The sequence below is a fragment of the Pyrus communis genome, chromosome 5 (assembly GCF_041283825.1).
Source record: "Pyrus communis isolate YQ-2024b chromosome 5, ASM4128382v1, whole genome shotgun sequence".
Lineage (NCBI taxonomy): Eukaryota > Viridiplantae > Streptophyta > Magnoliopsida > Rosales > Rosaceae > Pyrus > Pyrus communis.
Window position 1 is genome coordinate 7,540,225 of NC_142569.1, and position 18,988 is coordinate 7,559,212.

Here is an 18,988-nt window from a genome sequence, read left to right on the forward strand (position 1 = left end):
CACGTGTTTTTATATAAGTGGTGGGAATTTTACTTTTTAAGTTATTAACATTTTAGTACACATATCTCATCATTTGTATAGTTACATGTGTATCACTCTGTGTTCCAATCACACTGAAAATTCTCTTATTAGCATCTTCACTTTTTTACATATTAAATATTAGAGAAATCCTAAAGACACTCTCTCAAAAGTGAGGCTGTGACTCTCCTTAACATTTCTCTAAATATTAAGTTGTGACATATTATCTCCTCTTTTGAGTGCATTAAGTGATTAACAGCCAAAAAAACAGTATTAACTAATTTTTGGATGCAGGAATAACCATTAAGACAACAACATGTCAACAACGTTAACGGACGGATACAGATAACCAACTATCATAGTTAAGCCCGAACTCTTGGAGAGAAACCAGCGTATAAGGGTATTTATACATTAACTACAAAACTCCCAAGTGGTGTGGTCCTTGAGAGAGAGAGAGAGAGAGAGAGAGAGAGAGAGAGAGAGAGAGAGAGAGAGAGAGAGAGAGAGAGAGAGAGAGAGAGAGAGAGAGAGAGAGAGAGAGAGAGAGAGAGAATGCGAGAGGGAGAGGCTGTGAAGCTCTCTATTTCATATGACCAATTGGTCTAGCAGCAGAAATTTTTTATTATGATTGAAACATGGGTGGTACATCACGTGTTTTTATATAAGTGGTGGGAATTTTACTTTTTAAGTTATTAACATTTTAGTACACGTATCTCATCATTTGTATAGTTACATGTGTATCACTCTGTGTTCCAATCACACTGAAAATTCTCTTGTTAGCGTCTTCACTTTTTTACATATTAAATATTAGAGAAATCCTAAATACACCCTCTCAAAAGTGAGGCTCTGACTCTCCTTAACATTTCTCTAACTATTAAGTTGTGATATATTATCTCCTCTTATGAATAGATTATAGGCCGATAAACAGTACTAACTGATTTTTGGATGTAGGGATAACCGTCAAGACAACAACAACGTTAGCGGACTCTTGAAGAGAAACCAGCGTACAAGGGTATTTGTACGTTAACTACAAAACTCCAAGTGGTGTGGTCCTTGAGAGAGAGAGAGAGAGAGAGGCTGTGAAGCTCTCTATTTCTGTGAGAGAACCAATTTAGCAAAACACCCAAAGAATTTGCAGTTGAGAGAGACAAAGAGTGATGGAGGAAGAGAAGCAGCAGAGTGTTGAGGAGGAGGAGCGTCCAGTGAGAGTCTATGCAGACGGCATTTATGATCTCTTTCACTTCGGCCATGCCCGTTCTCTCGAGCAAGCCAAGAAGCTGTAACTCTCTCTCTCCAGAATTGAATTGGTTTCATATTTTCAGTGAAATTACATGCTTTTTCTTGGATCTCAAGCAATTTCCCTGTCAAGACTTGAAATTGTTTCTGGGTTTAACTGGATGTTTACTGTCTTGAAGATTGGTTAAGGAACATTTTTGAATTAATTCTCTCTTTGCTTATGTCTGCCTTGGAATTCGAATTCGAGGCCAAAAAGTTTCTTTCTTTGTTCTTTTGTTACTGTTAGTAGTAAATTTCTAGATTTGATAAGTTGAATGAAGTGTGATTTGGGTTTGGATTGTTTCGTTTATGTCTAAAATCTAGGTTTCCGAACACGTACCTGCTTGTTGGCTGCTGTGGTGATGAAATTACCCACAGTTATAAGGGAAAAACTGTTATGACTGAGAAGGAGCGCTATGAATCGCTCCGCCATTGCAGGTTAGTTTATCAATTTGCCTAAAGTTTTTCACTTTGTTAGGTTAAGCTAAACACAGCGAAGGGTCAGATGGAAAGTACTTGTTAATCTTCTGCTTATTGCTGTTAAAACCTTTTTATGATTGCTTTGCATCTAACCAAAAACGTAAATTCGTATTGTTGAAAACCGTACTTTGCATCGTCACTCTCAGTTACCTACTTTACATTTCTCAATTGCTGTTTCTGAAGCATGGTGTTGTAATATATATGCTACAGATGGGTGGATGAAGTTATCCCCGACGCACCATGGGTGCTCTCGCAAGAGTTTCTTGACAAGCACAAGATTGACTTTGTGGCACATGACTCTCTTCCGTAAAGTTAACCAACCCCAAATTAATTACGATTTGCAATATTTCTGTATCATCAATCTGATGCTTCTTCTTTGTCCTAAATGTGTAGCTATGCTGATGCCAGTGGCTCTGGAAAGGATGTCTATGAGTTTGTAAGTTCTGTTGATAACCGAACCTACGTGTTTATTTCCCATTCAGAACATTGTGGCCTTCTCTTTTTCCTTTTTGTATCTGTCAAGGTTTTAATTGTTCTCTGTAGACTGTCGTGATATAACCACTTAATGTCGAGTAGATTAAATTCTGGGTGGCGATAGGAATAACACTTACTGTCTTATATGCCCTGTTTGCTTCTAATTCTTGCTGTTAGGTTTTTGCTATTCATTTATATCCTCTTCTTCTAATTCCTAGTCTTATCTGTCATCTTGCTTTGTTTCAGCTACTTATGCAGTTGTTTATCAGTAGTTGACTAGTGTGGATGCTTCCAGCGTGTTAACTTTTGTAGTAGTTCTTATTCTGTCGATATGGTTATTCATCATTCTTGATTTTCATAAATGGCATGTTTTATTTTGTAATTGACATAAACTGCCACACAGGTTAAGTCCGTTGGTAAGTTTAAGGAAACGAAGCGAACTGATGGGATCTCTACATCAGATCTCATAATGAGGATAGTTAAAGATTACAACCAGTATGTGATGCGCAATTTGGACCGCGGGTACACGAGAAAGGATCTAGGTGTTAGCTATGTGAGGGTGAGTTCTTGTTTATATGAATATCTCATGTTCATGTGATGGCTTGCTTTTTTGTTCTGGTGTGAAAAGTGATATCCGTCATGCTTATTTCTTACTATTAGGAAAAGCGACTGAGAGTGAACATGGGACTGAAAAGATTGCGTGAAAGGGTCAAGGAGCACCAAGAAAAAGTAGGAGAGAAGGTATTTATTCCATGATGCTTAATAATATTTCTTACCTTTTCATTTGCATCATTGACTGGAGTGTCTGAGATTGTAATCCAGCAGGCTTCAGTACCCTATACAGTTCCATTACATAACGTACGCGTTACATGGTTACAAAACCACAACTTACACCATATATGTAGTAACACGCTTCAATACCCTGTACTTTTTGTCTTGCTATCAGTTTGGAATTTCCTTTCATAACTGCATCATCGGTGTTTCATATACTAAATAGATTGGGTTGCATATATTTTGAAAACAATGCATGAGAGAGACCAACCATTTGTTAAGTCCAAAAAGAATCGGATACATGTATTGCCTTTTTGGTCTAGCCTCTCCGAGGGTACCTTCCTGCACTTTTACTTATGGCCTCACTCTGTTTGCAATTTATGCTGCATACTTTTGCAATTAGAATATGTTTTTATCTTCTTAACGGACTATTGGACTTTGACATCTCTAATCTTATTTGCTTCTGGCATCATTTTTTGTTTTCACATATTTGTTGATTATTTCCTTATGTTTGCACTCAGCTAGAGTGAACCTGCATTTTAGAAAACCTTTAGGCTTAGAAATACCAACGAGACTCAACCTGCGGACTTTAGTTCCCTGATAATATTGACAATCTTGGTTTTGCTGGGCCCTTATTTTTCATGCACTAGTAAGAGCACTTAGAGCTGCAGTAAACGTGTTTGGCTTAGGATTTTCTAGTCATAAGTTGATTGATATTTTACTCTGATGTGAATGTGCAGATACAAATAGTAACACAAACTGCCACAATGCGTCGTAATGAATGGGTGGAGAATGCTGACAGGCTGGTTGCTGGATTTCTTGAGAGGTTTGAAGAAGGTTTCCATAAAATGGTGGGCTCTCTTTCCCTTATCTCAGTTTGTTACACCGCTTGTGTTTGTATGCATGAGCTGATTTGAACATAATCAGGGAAGATTTATCTCATTTTCTTGACTTGAAAACTTGTCATGGTCTTCTATCAGGGAACAGCCATAAGGGACCGAATTCAAAAGCGAATAAGGAAGCAGCAGTTTAGAGGGCTTTTATATGAAGAAGAAGATGATGAATTCTATGATGACTCTGAAGAAGAAAACGAGGATGAAGACGAGAACTGAAGTCGCTTCTGTTGCTGTCAATTAGGAGCTGAAATACTTGTCCATTGTATTAATGTAGAACTAACTAAAAAGTCGATAGCATTAGATTCCTTGATTATATGACTTCAGTTTGTGAAACAGCCAAAATCAAGGCTTGGATTTTCAAATTCAATTATAGTATTCTGTCATTTTCGTTTCGGTTGGTGCTTGTTTGATGTAGTTGACACAAATTTTTTATGAAGATCACAGATTTCTGCAAAGTCGTTCGAGTTTCCACAAATTAACAACTTTTCATTTTTCGGTTTCTTGTTTCGGAATCTCTCACATCCGATGAGGGTGATACCACCACCACTACATAGGAAGCTTTTTACAGAATCCACCCACCAAAACCAAATGCTGGAAAGGTTTCCTTGCAAGTTTAGCAGAAAGAAACTGGGACATGCCTTTTTCTTTTCTTTCTTCAGCATTCCTCTCACCTCGTTGAGTCTATCACATGGGGAATGAAGTGCAATGGCTTTGTCCTTGAGAGCTGAGGAAATTTTAGTGCTGGTGGCTTCCATTACAGCAAGTTTTAGATAGTATTTTAACACCATCAAGAGACACACATGTGCTACATGGTTATTAAACTAGATGGAATGACTTTAAAGTTATTTGGAAGATTCATGATTAATAAAATAAAATCATATTAAAATCAATTGTTTTTTTATTTACCAACTGTTGTCAGTTCATGTTATTTGAACTTAGGACATCTTCCAATAAGATGGAGACTCACCGTCAACAAACCAAGTAATCGTTGACATTGTATTTCAAACATAATTTATCTTTCACAAATAATTTGAAGCTCAGTTGATTAAAATCATATAACCACTGTACTCGAGCTCCTGATTTAAATTTTTTTTCCTCAATATCACTTGTACAAAAGAGCAATTAACATTGATCTAATTGAGTAACTTTTAACTGTGTTGCACAACAGGAAAAAAAGATAAGGAAAACTAATAAAAAAGATTTGAAAACTTTGAGTTTTAAATATAAGGACAAAATAAAGGGTAAAGTGAATAATATCAGGTTTGACTTTTTAGTGTAAAAATATGATTTTTCGTTAAAATGAACAGTACCGTGAACTTTTCGTTAAAAATCTAAAAAAGATACGTTGGAATCTGGACAAAGATTTGAAGGTCCCAAAAGTAAGCTTGGATAAGTGTGAGTTGTAATTTTCATGTCTTTCAAAAGTATTGGTCCGCATTCACCCTGAAAAGAGAGCGGACATTGTTTTTATTATTTAAAGTCAATTAATAAGTTCATGTTCTACGGTTTAGACACACACGTATGAAATATGGCAATAGCAAAAGTAGAACATTTAATAATATAGTTTGCATGCTACAAAACTCAAAACTCCTCCATTCTCAACTCCATGAGGAAAGAATGAACTCATAAAATAGGTTAAATAGGAAGAGAAACTAGTAAAACCAGATACTAATATCGAACCCTAATAGAAACTCATGAGTTTCTGCAGTCATATCCACTCAACTAAGCTCATGACTTCTCTGTAGTGAGTCTCTTAGGTTGTGACAATCTCAGAAAGAGAGGGCATGGAGTCACTGGACTTGAGCCTATGCCGGCAAGTCGGACACGAAGAGTGGCAGAGCAACCACTTGTCAATGCAGGCAACATGAAACCGATGGTTGCACTTGGGCAGCGCCCTTAACTTGTCCCCATCACAAAAATCTGCCAAACAGATAGCGCAGCCTGAAGACGATGAAGATGGAGAAGTAGTACCTGAATCAGCGTAAGTTGATGTAGGCAAAGCCACCATTTCCTTCTTCTTTAGGCCTGAATTAAGCCGGCGTGAAGCTACCCATTGGACCGGTTCAGTGAGGGTGCGATTCGTGCATTGAAAAACACAGTGTAACATGGAATTGAGACCAAGAGCACACACAAGGGCACAAAAGATTGCTGCCAAGATGACCATAAAGTTGAGATGATGAATGGGTTGGAATTGATCATGATTAGGGTCTTGGTCACAAAGTGTTCTTATTGAGATGGGACTGGGAATTGAAGGAGGGGGTGTTTGAGCCATAGAGATAAATATGAAAACTGAAGTGGTGGAGAAAATTGTAAACTTATGAGAGTAGTAGTGGGAAGATGGAGATATAAGTTTAATTAGTGGAGAGAAGGGGCATGAACATAGTTTTGATAGTACGTGTTGAAAGGGAACGTAAATTTGAGGGAAAATAGAAAGAAGAGGCTAAAGCTTAGTTAATGTAGGTGTGGAGAGCAATGTGATTTAGGATATACAGAAAATACTTGGCTCATTGAAAAAGTTCACTTACTAGACAAATTAGATTTGACATGTATATATAAAGTTTTTTGTTGTGACCTTAAAACATATATGTATAAGATTGTGATTTGTGATTAAAGAAAATATAACTCCTGATATTGAAGAAGCCAAACGTTGTTTTATAAGAAAAATAGTCCTTAAATAAGAGGACTTACATGACATAGATTCACCGTTACATAACTTCTCATACCCATAACACAAAGACATGTATTAACTTTTTTACATATTTTCTTCTATAATTAGCATATACATTATTGTGACATTAAACCTGTGTCATATAAGTTGTTCTTCTCAATTAATGGAGCGTGGGGAGAGTAAGGTGATGGATGAGGAAAATGGTGGCATGTTTGGATATGCTTGCTTGGCAATCCACTGTCTTCTTCTCTTTTGTTTAATGCGCTTCAAACTGTACCAATTCCTATTGGTTGCTTGTTTCCCACCAACTTGCAAGTAGTGGACAACAAGTAATTTTGGAAATGTAAATTAACTCTACTAAAGACCCGAAACAATTGGATATGATTAGACCAATCTCCTTCTAACTTCTTGGCAAAATCTGAATGAACTAAGAATCTTTTCCTGTGGTCTTTGATTGAATTAATGCAATATTTTTCTTTGATAAAAGATCTGATATGTAAAAATGAAAATTCAATAAAATACCGAGTTGTGTCATTATAATAGGATGTATTAAACTCGTTGCATATATTATCATCAATCCCATTTCAATAATTCATATACAACTTTGAGCGATACAGTAAAAGCATTTTCTTTTCTTTTCTTAATTGATTTATGTATAGGATTCCATTCTCCTGCCAAAAACCCTACCCAATGGGGAGAGAGAGAGAGAGAGAGAGAGAGAGAGAGAGAGAGAGAGAGAGAGAGTTGGAGAAGTGACAAACCCCTATGCTTTTCATTTCAAAACAAATAAACCTAAAAAGGATATATTTTTTGCCGTACAAAAAATAGCATTTGTGCTATTACGTGAGTCAAATTTGAAACAACATTTGACTAAATGAAGATAACTACCATTAAATCAATGTTAATTGATTGGAGATACCGGACCTTTTTGAATGAGCTTGACTTAAGTTGAGTCTTGAAGTAAGAATTCCAAGTCTACCGACCGAGTTGATTGCATAACGTGTTTCTTGTAATTATTAGATGAATTGTGAAAAAAAACCACTATTGACAGCATTTCTTATATATATATATATATATATATATATATATATATATATATATATATATATATATATTTTAGTATATCAATTTTTTTACACTAGGAGGAGGGGAAGTTCGGATAAGCCACATAATGGACAACCTAATTTGGTGTCGAATTCGTCATCCACGATATTCAAACCTAAGACCTCTTACTTCTAAGTGAAAATAAATACTATTAGACCGTAGTACTGAATGATAACATTTCTTATATTAGATACAGCCATTTCCTAAATAAAGGTTGAAGTGACTAAAATAACACAGCTGCGCGCGTGCAAAGAGTAGCACCAACACAGTCATCAGTATCTTAAGCGTAAAGAAATCGCACAATAAGTATGCTCAATTTGGTGTAATTGGAAAAGAATATACTTTTGTTGTTTTCTGATTAATGCCTGATCTTTGTTTCTGTAGTTTGGGGCTCCCAATTCGGAATTAACTTAGCTCCTGAATGAATGAGAGGAGTTCCTCTTAAGATGCATTATTATCAATTAACATGATTTTGTGTTTATGATCAAAACTCTTCATATTATAATTCATTTTGAAAAATCATATTTGCACAAAATCGATAAGATATGAGATCGTTTAGTCATTGAACTGTATAAAAACAAATAGTCTAATATTGTAAAAGTATTTTCAACCGTCTATCTATTTCTTACAATTCATTGACTAAATGATCTTATTTTAAATTGACTTTTGCAGAGATGATCTTTACAGAGTAATTTATAGTATAAACAGTTCCAATTATAAACACGAAGTTTTGTAAATCTATTACAAAATATATCTAGGAGGAACGCCTCCTCATTCTTAAGGGAATTGGATCATCTCCTGAGCAAGAGATCATGATCCTCCTGATCCACTAACACGGGCCGTTAGATTTTGATCCAACAACTACAAATAGGGGGTCCCTCTAAAAATTATAATAATTATAGCCGTTAGATCAAAATCTAACGATCCATGTTAGTGAGTTAGAATGATCCTGATCTCCTGCTTAGGAGAGGATCCAATTCCATTCTTAAGGAGTCAAGCTTTCCTCTCCCAAGTCCTTTTCCCAACTTCTAGAAATGTATCATTTAAAAATGTTTTTATCTTTTCTGATTTAGTATGTCTTTTTCGTTTATAGTATTCTAATTAGGGTAGCTGCCTTGGTAATTCAGCCAATCTTGACAATTAACCGGTCAAGGAACTTAGAGTAATCCAAGAAGAAGCATCGCAATGACTACTTCCCTTTACCTTTGACGTATATTTCTTCATTTGAATTAGGGTTTTATCACAAATGATCATTGAAATTAATCCTTATAATCAAGAAGATCCCTAAAATTGAAAATCAATCAATGTAGTTCTTGAAAATAGGTGTCGCAAATCAATGTGGTCTTTCCGTTACAATTTTATTAAAAATTCTGTTAAGTACTGATGTGTCATATAAATAGGCCTCATAAGTCATTTTTCTCACAAATGGTCCTTGAAATTAACCCACGACATCAAAATGGTCCTTGAAATAAACGCACAACATCAAAATGGTCCCAGAAATTGAAAATTGATCAATGTAGTCCCGCAAGTAAGTGTCTCAAATCAATGTAGTCATTCCATCACAATTCTGTAAAAAATTCTATTATGTGCTAATATGACACATAAATGGGTCACATAAGTCTAAATAAATTAAAAAAATTACAAGTACGCTTAATAATTTAATAGTTAATAAAAAAATTGTCAACCCAAAAACCTAGTCCTGCAATCACCTCCGATCCCAGTCCACATTTCTCTACGTCATTCGCTCTCTATTCTCTATTAAAAAAATCTCAAATACACCAATCTTTACACACTTCGACATCCTTCACCGAATTGAACCTAGATCGAGATCACCTTTGCCGACGTCTTGGCCCATTGACAATGACTTCTGGGGCATTACCGTTAATATTTAGGTGATCAACATCTTCACAACCTTAATCTTGGAGAGTTTGTTCGGCCCTTCCCTAGTGGTCTGGTGATGCAAAGAACGGTGAAGTCTGCCTTGAGATAATGAGGTTATAACCGAGGGGCGTCTATTGTTGGTTGAAAACTATTTCCTCACCCCCTCTTAGGCCTTGGTTAACCCTTGTGCCTTTGAGAATTTATGGAAGAAATCTCTCTTCAAAGTAGGCACTACTATAAATAAAATAAAAAAATTCACTATGCAAAATGGTATTTAGATAACTTTTTAAATTAATTATTAAACTCACATCAGCACAAAACAAATTTTTTTACTGAATTGTGGCAGAAAGATCATATTGATTTGCGACACCTATTTTCAAGGACTACATTGATTGATTTTCAATTTCAGGGACCATATTGATGGTGTGGGTTAATTTTAGCGACCATCTTGATGGTGTGGGTCAATTTTAAGGACCATTTGTGATAAAACGGGTAAATCTTGTGGGACCCATTTATGTGCCACATTAGCACTTAATGGAATTTTTAACAGAATTGTGAATGAAGAACCACATTGATTTGCGACAACTATTTTCAGAGACTACATTGATTGATTTTTAATTTCAAAAACCATCTTGATAATGAGGGTCAATTTCAAGGACCATTTGTGATAAAAACCCTTTGAATTATGAGCTATTCAACACCATAAACTTAAGTGATAAACACTACAAAATTTCAAAAAATTGAGAGTACTGAATAAATTTATGAAAAGTATTATTACAAGCAGTAAATGATTAAATTTATGCATCGAACTTCTGATCTTATTAGATATATTAATCTACTGGTGAACAACCAGAGAAACCACAGCATTTACAACCTTTTCACTCTCCACAACCACCGCATTGTTTGAGATATTTGTCACAGCATGTGCTGTAAACTTGGTGTCCCCTTTTGTATAAAACGAGTACTGAAAATCACTAATCCTGTTGGGAAAGACCAACACAGATGAAAAATCAGCCGTCCATTTCGTCCCATTGCCCTCCACATTCAACCTTCCCACCGTTGATTTCAAGCTCATCCCATTCACATTGTTCTGATCAATCACCACCTGATCAATATCCCCGAATTGCCCCTCTAACTGGACCATAGGAACTTGTGAGCCTCCCCCTGTAAACATATTGTTTACAATATTTAATCCAAATATTTTTCCATTGACAGATTTCAACACTATATTTGCACCACCTAAGAAGAATCCATTTGTGACATGTACTTGCACCGGATCTTCCATAACTATTGCATTATAATCCAAGTAGCAATTATCCAATCTGGTTTGTGAATTTCCTGCTAATTTTACCAAAATGCCTATGCCTCCAAACCCTGTGGCCTTATTGTAACAATGTACACCAGTGACCATGTTAGCCTGGCCCCTCAGAACAACACCAATAGCAGCTGAGAATACTACCACGTCAGTTATGGCATTGTCATTGCTGGCTAGGTCAATGGCAGTCCCCGTAAATTGCCGCTCGCCGCTGTCACCACCAACCGTTGAGTGTTGCCCTAGGAAGGTGTTTGATATGTAGGTCTCATGGCCCTTTTGAACCAAAATGCCCTCTGTTGTGAAGTGGAGGAAGAAGCAGTTGTTTATTCGGATTCGGGCTGAATCGACGATGAAAATGCCTCCTCCTCGGAAGCCCGAATCGAAGAGAACGTCTCGGAATGTGATGTCCTCGTAGTAGATTGCTTCATTGTTTTGGGCTTCATTTGTGAAATCATTATTAGCAATAGAGGATTTTTGTTTCTGTTTTTGGGAATTTTGTGACCATAGTTCAATGAGATGGCGGTCTCCAGGAAATGTGGATGAGGCACGAAGGGTTCCTCCTCGTACCTATATAGAGTTTGAGACCATATAAAATACTTTCATGTCCACAAAAAAAAAAATATGAACATCTAAGATAATTCCAGTAAATTGACATTGGGTGAACATGAAAGCATACAGCCCTATTGATAATATATTATAAAAGCAAAATCTATTTGCTGTATTTAGGAGAATCTCCTTTGTTAACCAAAGACTGACGAAGAGTCTTTGTCAATCTTTCATATAAAAAAAGAGAGTTTAATTTGTTAAACAAAGAGGAAAACTTACTTTTATTTCACTTTTAGATGTAACAAGTTGAATAATAAGATTGAATTTTAACGGTAAATTAATAACTCATTAAAATCTTAAGTCACATGTCACATCCCGGCCCGGGGCGAGTCACTTCCCGGGCTCGCTCCACCACCGTAGCACGATATTGTCCGCTTTGGGCTTACCATTCCCTCACGGTTTTGTTTTTGGGAACTCACGAGCAACTTCCCAGTGGGTCACCCATCATGGGATTGCTCTAGCCCCCTTCTCGCTTAACTTCGGAGTTCCTAAGGAACCCGAAGCCAGTGAGTTCCCAAAAGGCCTCGTGCTAGGTAGGGATGAGAATATACATTTAAGGATCACTCCCCTGGGCGATGTGGGATGTCACAATCCACCTCCCTTAGGGGCCCAACGTCCTCGTCGGCACACACGCAACCAGGGTTAGGCTCTGATACCAATTTGTCACATCCCGGCCCGGGGCGAGTCACTTCCCGGGCTCGCTCCACCACCGTAGCACGATATTGTCCGCTTTGGGCTTACCATTCCCTCACGGTTTTTTTTTTGGGAACTCACGAGCAACTTCCCAGTGGGTCACCCATCATGGGATTGCTCTAGCCCCCTTCTCGCTTAACTTCGGAGTTCCTAAGGAACCCGAAGCCAGTGAGTTCCCAAAAGGCCTCGTGCTAGGTAGGGATGAGAATATACATTTAAGGATTACTCTCCTGGGCGATGTGAGATGTCACATCACATATGTGCGTTATACTTTATAAACTCTAGCCTCCTTCTCGCTTAACTTCGAAGTTCCTACGAAACCCGAAGCCAGTGAGCTCCCAAAAGGCCTCGTGCTAGGTAGGGATGAGAATATACATTTAAGGATCACTCCCCTGGGCGATGTGGGATGTCACATCACATATGTGCGTTATACTTTATGAATTTTTTTAAATATATTTTGAAGTAGTTTATACATCGAAATATTGGCCGTTAAATTCTTAATTTAGAATCTAATAATCAACATCTAACGACAAAAGATATCAGTAAATATAAAAATAAAAATAAATAAAAAAAACCCTCCAGACATCTAAAACAAGGATCACGGGCAAAGTCATAAACCGGAGTTCATTTTTAATCAAGCGAAGCTTCTTCCTGACAAGTGACAACGACAACGTCTGCAATAATGTATCATCGAAAATTGAAGTTGAATTAATATAAAATTGAATCTGTGTGGGGTTTTCATTTGGTGGATGCATTACTCCGAGGTTTTAATTTTCAGGACGGCGAGGTCGGAGAGTAGATTTCAGTTGAGAAAAAACTTACTGGACTATTACGACTTGACCTACTAAAGTTCTATGTGTTATTGTGCTCCCATGCACGAAAGCCGGTGCACAAACAACAACATGGCAACGTGGGAGTCACCCATTTGCCAAAGTTTTCTTCTTTTTCTGTAAATAGCTTTATTTACCGGCCACGATGAGTATTTAATATTTTATTTCTCATTGGTAATTTTTCATTTTACTTTTTCACGGTCTAATTTTTACCAAAAGAAAGAACAAAAAAACCAAAATATTCTTGAACTTGTTTTTATATGTTTTGTTTGTACACGATGACACAGATATGCAGTTGAGATTCTTGAACTTGTACGACGTGATGACACAGACAAGATGAGAGAGATAAAGGAAGCGAAATTACTGACCACAACATTGCCACCACCTGAAGGAAAAATCAAAGGCTGGCTAATTTTGTAATTTCCGCCTTGCAGATCAATGGCAACTCCTCCCAAGTCAGTGATTCCAGGCAGCAATTCAAGCCCAGATTTCAACTGAAAAGCTTCCTCCACTGCTTTGAGTAGGGCAGCTGTGCTGTCCTCCTCTCCAGTCGGGTCTGCCCCATACTCGATTGGGTAAAACACCCTCCCATTCTAATCATACATCACCCACATTAATTAGTTAATTAATCAACCTGAACTTAATTCAGATACAATGAAATTAAAATAAAACAAAACTGAATGAACATTGCAATTATCTTACCCCTGTGACATTTGAAACTGCAGAAAATGAGAAAGTGGATGGTTTTTGTTGGAGCTTTGTTGCTTGTGCTTGGAATACTGATAGCATTTGAGGCCTGTAGGAACATGAAGCTTCTTCTGCTACCAACAATAATAACAAGAAGAAAAACAATGCTGCTGATGACATCATCATATGTCTCATTTTTCCTTGCTCTGAACAACTCTTTGAAATGCGCCTCCCTTGAGAGAGAGAGAGAGAGAGAGAGAGGGAGAGATGTGAGTTTTTTTGGGGTCTTTTGGTCTTTGGAATTTTGGGTCTCTTGAGCCTTGCTAAAAATACGTTACTTGTTCCTATTTATATATAACTTTGGGTTTTGAGCCTAATGGAAAAAGGTTTAGGCATATTTTAAGTTGAAAAATAAGGAGAAAGAGAACAAAATTTCAGTCTTTTGCTTTCTCGCCCTTTCGGTTGTTACTTAGTTATATGGTTGTTATTATCTGTCATCATATTTGTTAAATTCTCTTTTTTTTTTTTTTTTTTTTTGTATGTTATTTACCACCATTTGCTTTGTTGGTGAAATTTTTTTAGCAACCTTTACAAGCAAGAAATGATGAAATATCATCCATTAATTAATGTTTTACTTACATGAAATGAAGATATATATGAATGAATGAGGTAATAGAAGGAATAGAGCTGTGGATGATTGCGTATGATATGATGAAAATATCATCCACTAATTAATGTTTTTCTTACATGGTATGAGAATCTAAAGGAATGAGGTATTTGAAGGAATAGAGCTGTAAATGACTAGGTATTGATATGATGAAAATTTTATCCACTAATTAATGTTATGGTACGAGGATTTGAAGGAGTGAGGTATTAGAAGGAATATGGCTATGAATGATTGGATATGATCGATATGATGAAATTTTCATCCACTAATTAATGTTTTACTTACGTGGTATGAGGATATGAAGGAATGAGGTATTAGAAGGAACATGGATGTGAATGATTGAGTATGAGATAAACATACTCAAAATTGATGGGACTCACATAATTATGCATATTCCTTTTGTGTTAGTATACGCATGAGTAAGAAACATACTCATACATTGTAAGTAAATTAACATGCCATGATTAGAATGTAAGTCTCTTCGCCAATGAAAATCGACATAATATTAATCTGGCATTACAAAGACATAAAATCTATGTGTTTTTTCTTCTTCTGTAAATAACGCAAGGAGTTCTTGAACTTGACATCAATTTTAACAATTTAAAACTAAATACCACTCGTCTAAGAGTTGATTACTTCCAATTAAGCATTTTAGTTGATCAAAGAATCATAGTTAAAGCGTCTGTACAAATCTTTAAGTACATTTTGCCGTTTCAACATCCGAATCCTCTTTCTTATCCTACATTCCAATTTCCAGCCTTAAATTCCATAAGCATAAAGCATGTGCTGACAACCAGCTTAGCTGTAGGAAAGAGAGGATCAGAACCGATCCTGCAAAAACCCCTTTGTTTTATTAGTTCTGCTTTTCCCTTCCTTCTCGTTTTTTGCTGCATGGAAAGCAAAGCACTAAAGAGAGGCCTTTTACACTTTATTTCACAGAAAAACACAGAATAAGTTGGCTTTCGATTAATTAGGACCACTTAGGACCACTAAGCGGGTGGTTGAGACTTGTATTCTATGCATTTGCTATTTCTTGCGCGGTTGTGGGCATGAAGAAATTTTTGTGCATACCCGAAAAATCATCACGTGGTGCTTTTATTTTATTTGTTATAATATGAGTAACCGATAAAATTGATATATTCCACTTTTAAATTATAATTAGAAACTATTATAACACTGCGTGGAGAGTATACTAAAAATTTACTCGTGAGCATTGAGGAGTTGGTGATGTATACCATAAAAAGCTTAGTGTTGTGACAGTACTAATTAACTCACATTTAAGTTAATTTTCAGGTTTAGTCTACTGACTCTACTCTTGCAATTATGAGTCCCATGTTCACAAGTTGGTTCGTCCATATCTTCTTCAATGTGCATTTAAGTACAGCATGTATGATGCTTGTCTATGATTGAGTGCTTTAATTTATGATAATTTGGTTATGCAGGTGCTTTAGTGAACAAAATGTTTATTTTAATTTCTCAATATTGTTTAACGAGACAATCTGATATAATTGTTGACCCTAAAAACTACCAAGCCTACGTGGCGCGCAGGCCGAGTAATTAATAAGCTAACTACGTCCTTCGGTTGTGTGCGGGGCGTGCCAACTCGTCGGCCGAGCTCGGCCAAGGAGTAAAATGTGTTGATATCACGTTGGGCGTGCTGCTGACTTCTTGATCTTGCGACTGCGGCCGAGGAAGGAACACGTCTCAACCTTTGGGTTCTAGAGCCTGAAGACAAGGCTGCTAATCTTGCGAAGTTCACAGATTGTCGGCGTCGGGTTCGATCACGGTGATTATATTTGTAAAAGTATAAGCATGCCGAACCGATACCAAACTATACGGACACAAGTACTCAAAAGAGATGTATGTCTTGATGGTAAATGTGGTTCGGTCGTCAAGATGCCGAGCTCTAAAACTTACTTGTGAATATCCAATCATAAAACAACTCAGGTGTTCAATGTGCCAAGCCCTGTAATCTGTAACACCTCACTTTGTCAAAAAGGCTAATGAGATGACCTCTGCCAGCAAGAACTCGAAAATCCTTCTTGGCCAAGACTTGGATAAATAACCAGTCTGCCTCGACGTAATGCTATTTATCCAAACTGAAGGTGCTTCGGGGTCTGCTGATTCTGCAGCAATAGTGTTGTTTATCCAAACTGAAGATGTGTTAGCAGAAAAAGAAAATAAAAATCTAAAGGTGTTTGAGAGGTTTCGCATAGAGCGAGAGTTTGCGCAGGACAGTTTGTGTGTTGAGTTAGAGAAAGGTTTGAATGATGCACTCCCCTGTGTATATATAGCAGCAAACCTACTCCTAGCCAAACCAGAGATGTATCCGAACTAAAACTCCCAAATCTAATCTGATTAGGATTCGGCCAATCTTAGTTCCAATAAGTTTATGAACCAAGCTCTCTAATGAATTGGATTCACTCCCGAATTCCCAACACCTTCAACTCTAAAACCTCCTTGTTGTACCAAGACTCGACTTCTTCACTCTTATCCAAATCAATCCTTCTTGCAACAGGACTCGGCTGACCTGATTGGCCACTTATAACAGCTTGGACGACCCATAGTATTTTTGGAAGAGCATTGGACCGAACACAAACCTAAGCTTGGCCCAATAATATTATTTTGTGCCCAAACAATTATGTTTAGAGTTCAGATGGTGAACATTGATTTGTTAGGTTAGGATAATAGGATTAAATGTTTGATAAGTGAATATTGTCGGTTTTAACTTATAAGTATGCATGCAAAATCGCACCAAGTTTTGCTTGATTTAAGTTGGATAGTGCTATTCACACACCTATTTTTACTTCACAAACAACTTTTTTATATTATAGTCATTTATCATCTTCAGTTCATTCGATTTGATGATTGAAAATTGAGAATGATGTATGAGAAGTAAAAATAAATATGTGAATAAAATTACCTATAAGTATATGTTTTTTTTTTCATTTGAGAGAAATGAATTTTGCACCTTTTTTCACCTCGTAAATATCAACCTTTTATGCTTTCATCATTTAATTGAACAAATCAAAAGAGAATTAGAGCAGAAATTTAACAACGAGAATTAAAAAGAGTGTAGAAAGTAAAAAATGGTGTGTATCAATCATTTCTCTTTTTCTCGGCCGAGGATCCTCTCTGGATCCTCTTTGTGGGGATACAGAGATCAATCAATTGTGTCCGTTTATCGTACATCGTGCGGTCAGTTTTCGTTAAGTACTATTTATATTCAATTTTAAATTCAAAATTCAAAATGATTTCTAACCACGCAATGTACAATAAACGAACTCAATTGATTAATTATTTGAATCCCCACAAAAAGGATCCAAAATGGATCTATTCCCTTTTTCTCTATGTACATGACTTTTTTTCTTCTTCGGTTTAAGATAAGCACTTGGACCGATAACAGATAAATAAAGCGTTAAATAAGATTGGACGGTGAAATTATTATATACTCCTAGATGTGCCGACAATTACCCAATTCTTTATTTATTTGGGCGTAATTTCTTGTGAAGTTAGAGAACCTTATCAACTTTAGTTAGGATTTAGCCCAAACATTTTTGGGCCTTAAAATCCAGGATCACATATATGGAAGGTATTTGGATAAAAATAAAAAATAAAAAGTACCAAAAAAAGTCAAGAAAAAAAAGAACGTAGAAGGAAAATATTGAAACACGCAAAGTTTAATTGATATCAAAGTTGATAAATATATACCTCCTCTACTCTTGTCCAATTCACAATCAGAGACAATAATTGTAAAAGTTCCTGCATCTCAATTATAGTGTAAAAATTTAACGAGAATGATTTATCTTTTGAGTAAAAAACAAATGAATCAAAACTGAGATTACACTTTCAAAATGAAGCTTGAGAAAAGTTTTCGCCGTTCAACGTGTTGATCCTACACAGAATACAAGAGGTTAGAAAAGTTTGAAAATTTTGCACATCTCCAACTAGGCCTAATCTTCTTTTTCTTTTTTTTTTTTCTTCCCAGAAGCTTCCAGCAAGCAGGCGAGAGTCCTTAAAAGATGCTAGAGGAGGTTTTGAGATTTTCTCTTTAAAAATCACTTACAAAAATACAAATACATTACGCTACAACGATAATTCTGAGTGTATAAATGCAAAACAAACTCCGCGATCAGTCACAATTCTATTGGGCTTATTTGATGCTTGATTTTATTCTTAGTTTTTGGTTTTGAATATACACATCAACTACTTGAGTTACAATCTCTCAATAAATCTTCAATGGTAACCTTAAGTCTCTATTCTCTTATTTGAAAAGTCCATCAGTAGTTAATAATAATTGACTAAAATGGTAAAAAAATTAAAGATCTTGATTGCCCAACTAATTATACGCTTTTAATGACTCATCATATCATCTTAGTAAACCCACTATTTCACTCTTATAGATTCTTTTTTTTTTTTTTTTTTTGAATTGGTTAGTTCAACACTTGGATGTTGTAGAATCATTAAAACGATCAATTTTTCAAAAATATTTACCCAAGCATCGAGGTCCTGTGTTCAACTCTCTCCGCACCTAAGTAGCTTGTATGTATGAAAAAAATAAAACATTGACGAATGAGTCATGACTTTTGGATTCAAAAGCTTGGACTTTTGGTCATCTCGGCT

The 18,988-nt window shown here is 36.2% G+C and overlaps 3 protein-coding genes across 3 annotated transcripts; 1 reads left to right on the plus strand and 2 right to left on the minus strand.

Moving 5' to 3' along the window:
• The first annotated feature begins 1,048 nt into the window (after positions 1-1,048).
• On the plus strand, positions 1,049-4,369 carry LOC137726564 (choline-phosphate cytidylyltransferase 1). The gene is made up of 8 exons (XM_068465499.2): positions 1,049-1,297; positions 1,618-1,731; positions 1,984-2,079; positions 2,167-2,209; positions 2,651-2,806; positions 2,908-2,988; positions 3,759-3,869; positions 3,999-4,369. Exons 1-8 carry the CDS (start codon positions 1,176-1,178, stop codon positions 4,128-4,130), a joined length of 855 nt encoding a protein of 284 aa, XP_068321600.1. The 5' UTR covers positions 1,049-1,175; the 3' UTR covers positions 4,131-4,369.
• A 1,080-nt stretch (positions 4,370-5,449) lies between these two features.
• Positions 5,450-6,387, minus strand: LOC137724336 (putative E3 ubiquitin-protein ligase ATL44). The gene has a single exon (XM_068463077.2). It carries the CDS (start codon positions 6,184-6,186, stop codon positions 5,668-5,670), a length of 519 nt encoding a protein of 172 aa, XP_068319178.2. The 5' UTR covers positions 6,187-6,387; the 3' UTR covers positions 5,450-5,667.
• A 3,920-nt stretch (positions 6,388-10,307) lies between these two features.
• On the minus strand, positions 10,308-14,014 carry LOC137722145 (Pectin lyase-like superfamily protein). The gene is made up of 3 exons (XM_068461122.2): positions 13,714-14,014; positions 13,380-13,604; positions 10,308-11,449 (listed from the first exon to the last, which is right to left on the minus strand). The coding sequence occupies exons 1-3, from the start codon at positions 13,891-13,893 to the stop codon at positions 10,403-10,405; spliced, it is 1,452 nt and encodes a 483-aa protein (XP_068317223.2). The 5' UTR covers positions 13,894-14,014; the 3' UTR covers positions 10,308-10,402.
• Positions 14,015-18,988: the final 4,974 nt, after the last annotated feature.

Coding starts and splice junctions, on each gene's coding strand:
- LOC137726564 (XM_068465499.2), top strand. CDS start 1,176: ATGGAGGAAGAGAAGCAGCAGAGTGTTGAGGAGGAGGAGCGTCCAGTG. Junction 1,732..1,983: donor GAATCGCTCCGCCATTGCAG/GTTAGTTTATCA, acceptor TATATGCTACAG/ATGGGTGGATGAAGTTATCC. Junction 2,210..2,650: donor GAAAGGATGTCTATGAGTTT/GTAAGTTCTGTT, acceptor ACTGCCACACAG/GTTAAGTCCGTTGGTAAGTT.
- LOC137724336 (XM_068463077.2), bottom strand. CDS start 6,186: ATGGCTCAAACACCCCCTCCTTCAATTCCCAGTCCCATCTCAATAAGA.
- LOC137722145 (XM_068461122.2), bottom strand. CDS start 13,893: ATGAGACATATGATGATGTCATCAGCAGCATTGTTTTTCTTCTTGTTA. Junction 13,605..13,713: donor CAGTTTCAAATGTCACAGGG/GTAAGATAATTG, acceptor ATGTATGATTAG/AATGGGAGGGTGTTTTACCC. Junction 11,450..13,379: donor CAGGTGGTGGCAATGTTGTG/GTCAGTAATTTC, acceptor AACTCTATATAG/GTACGAGGAGGAACCCTTCG.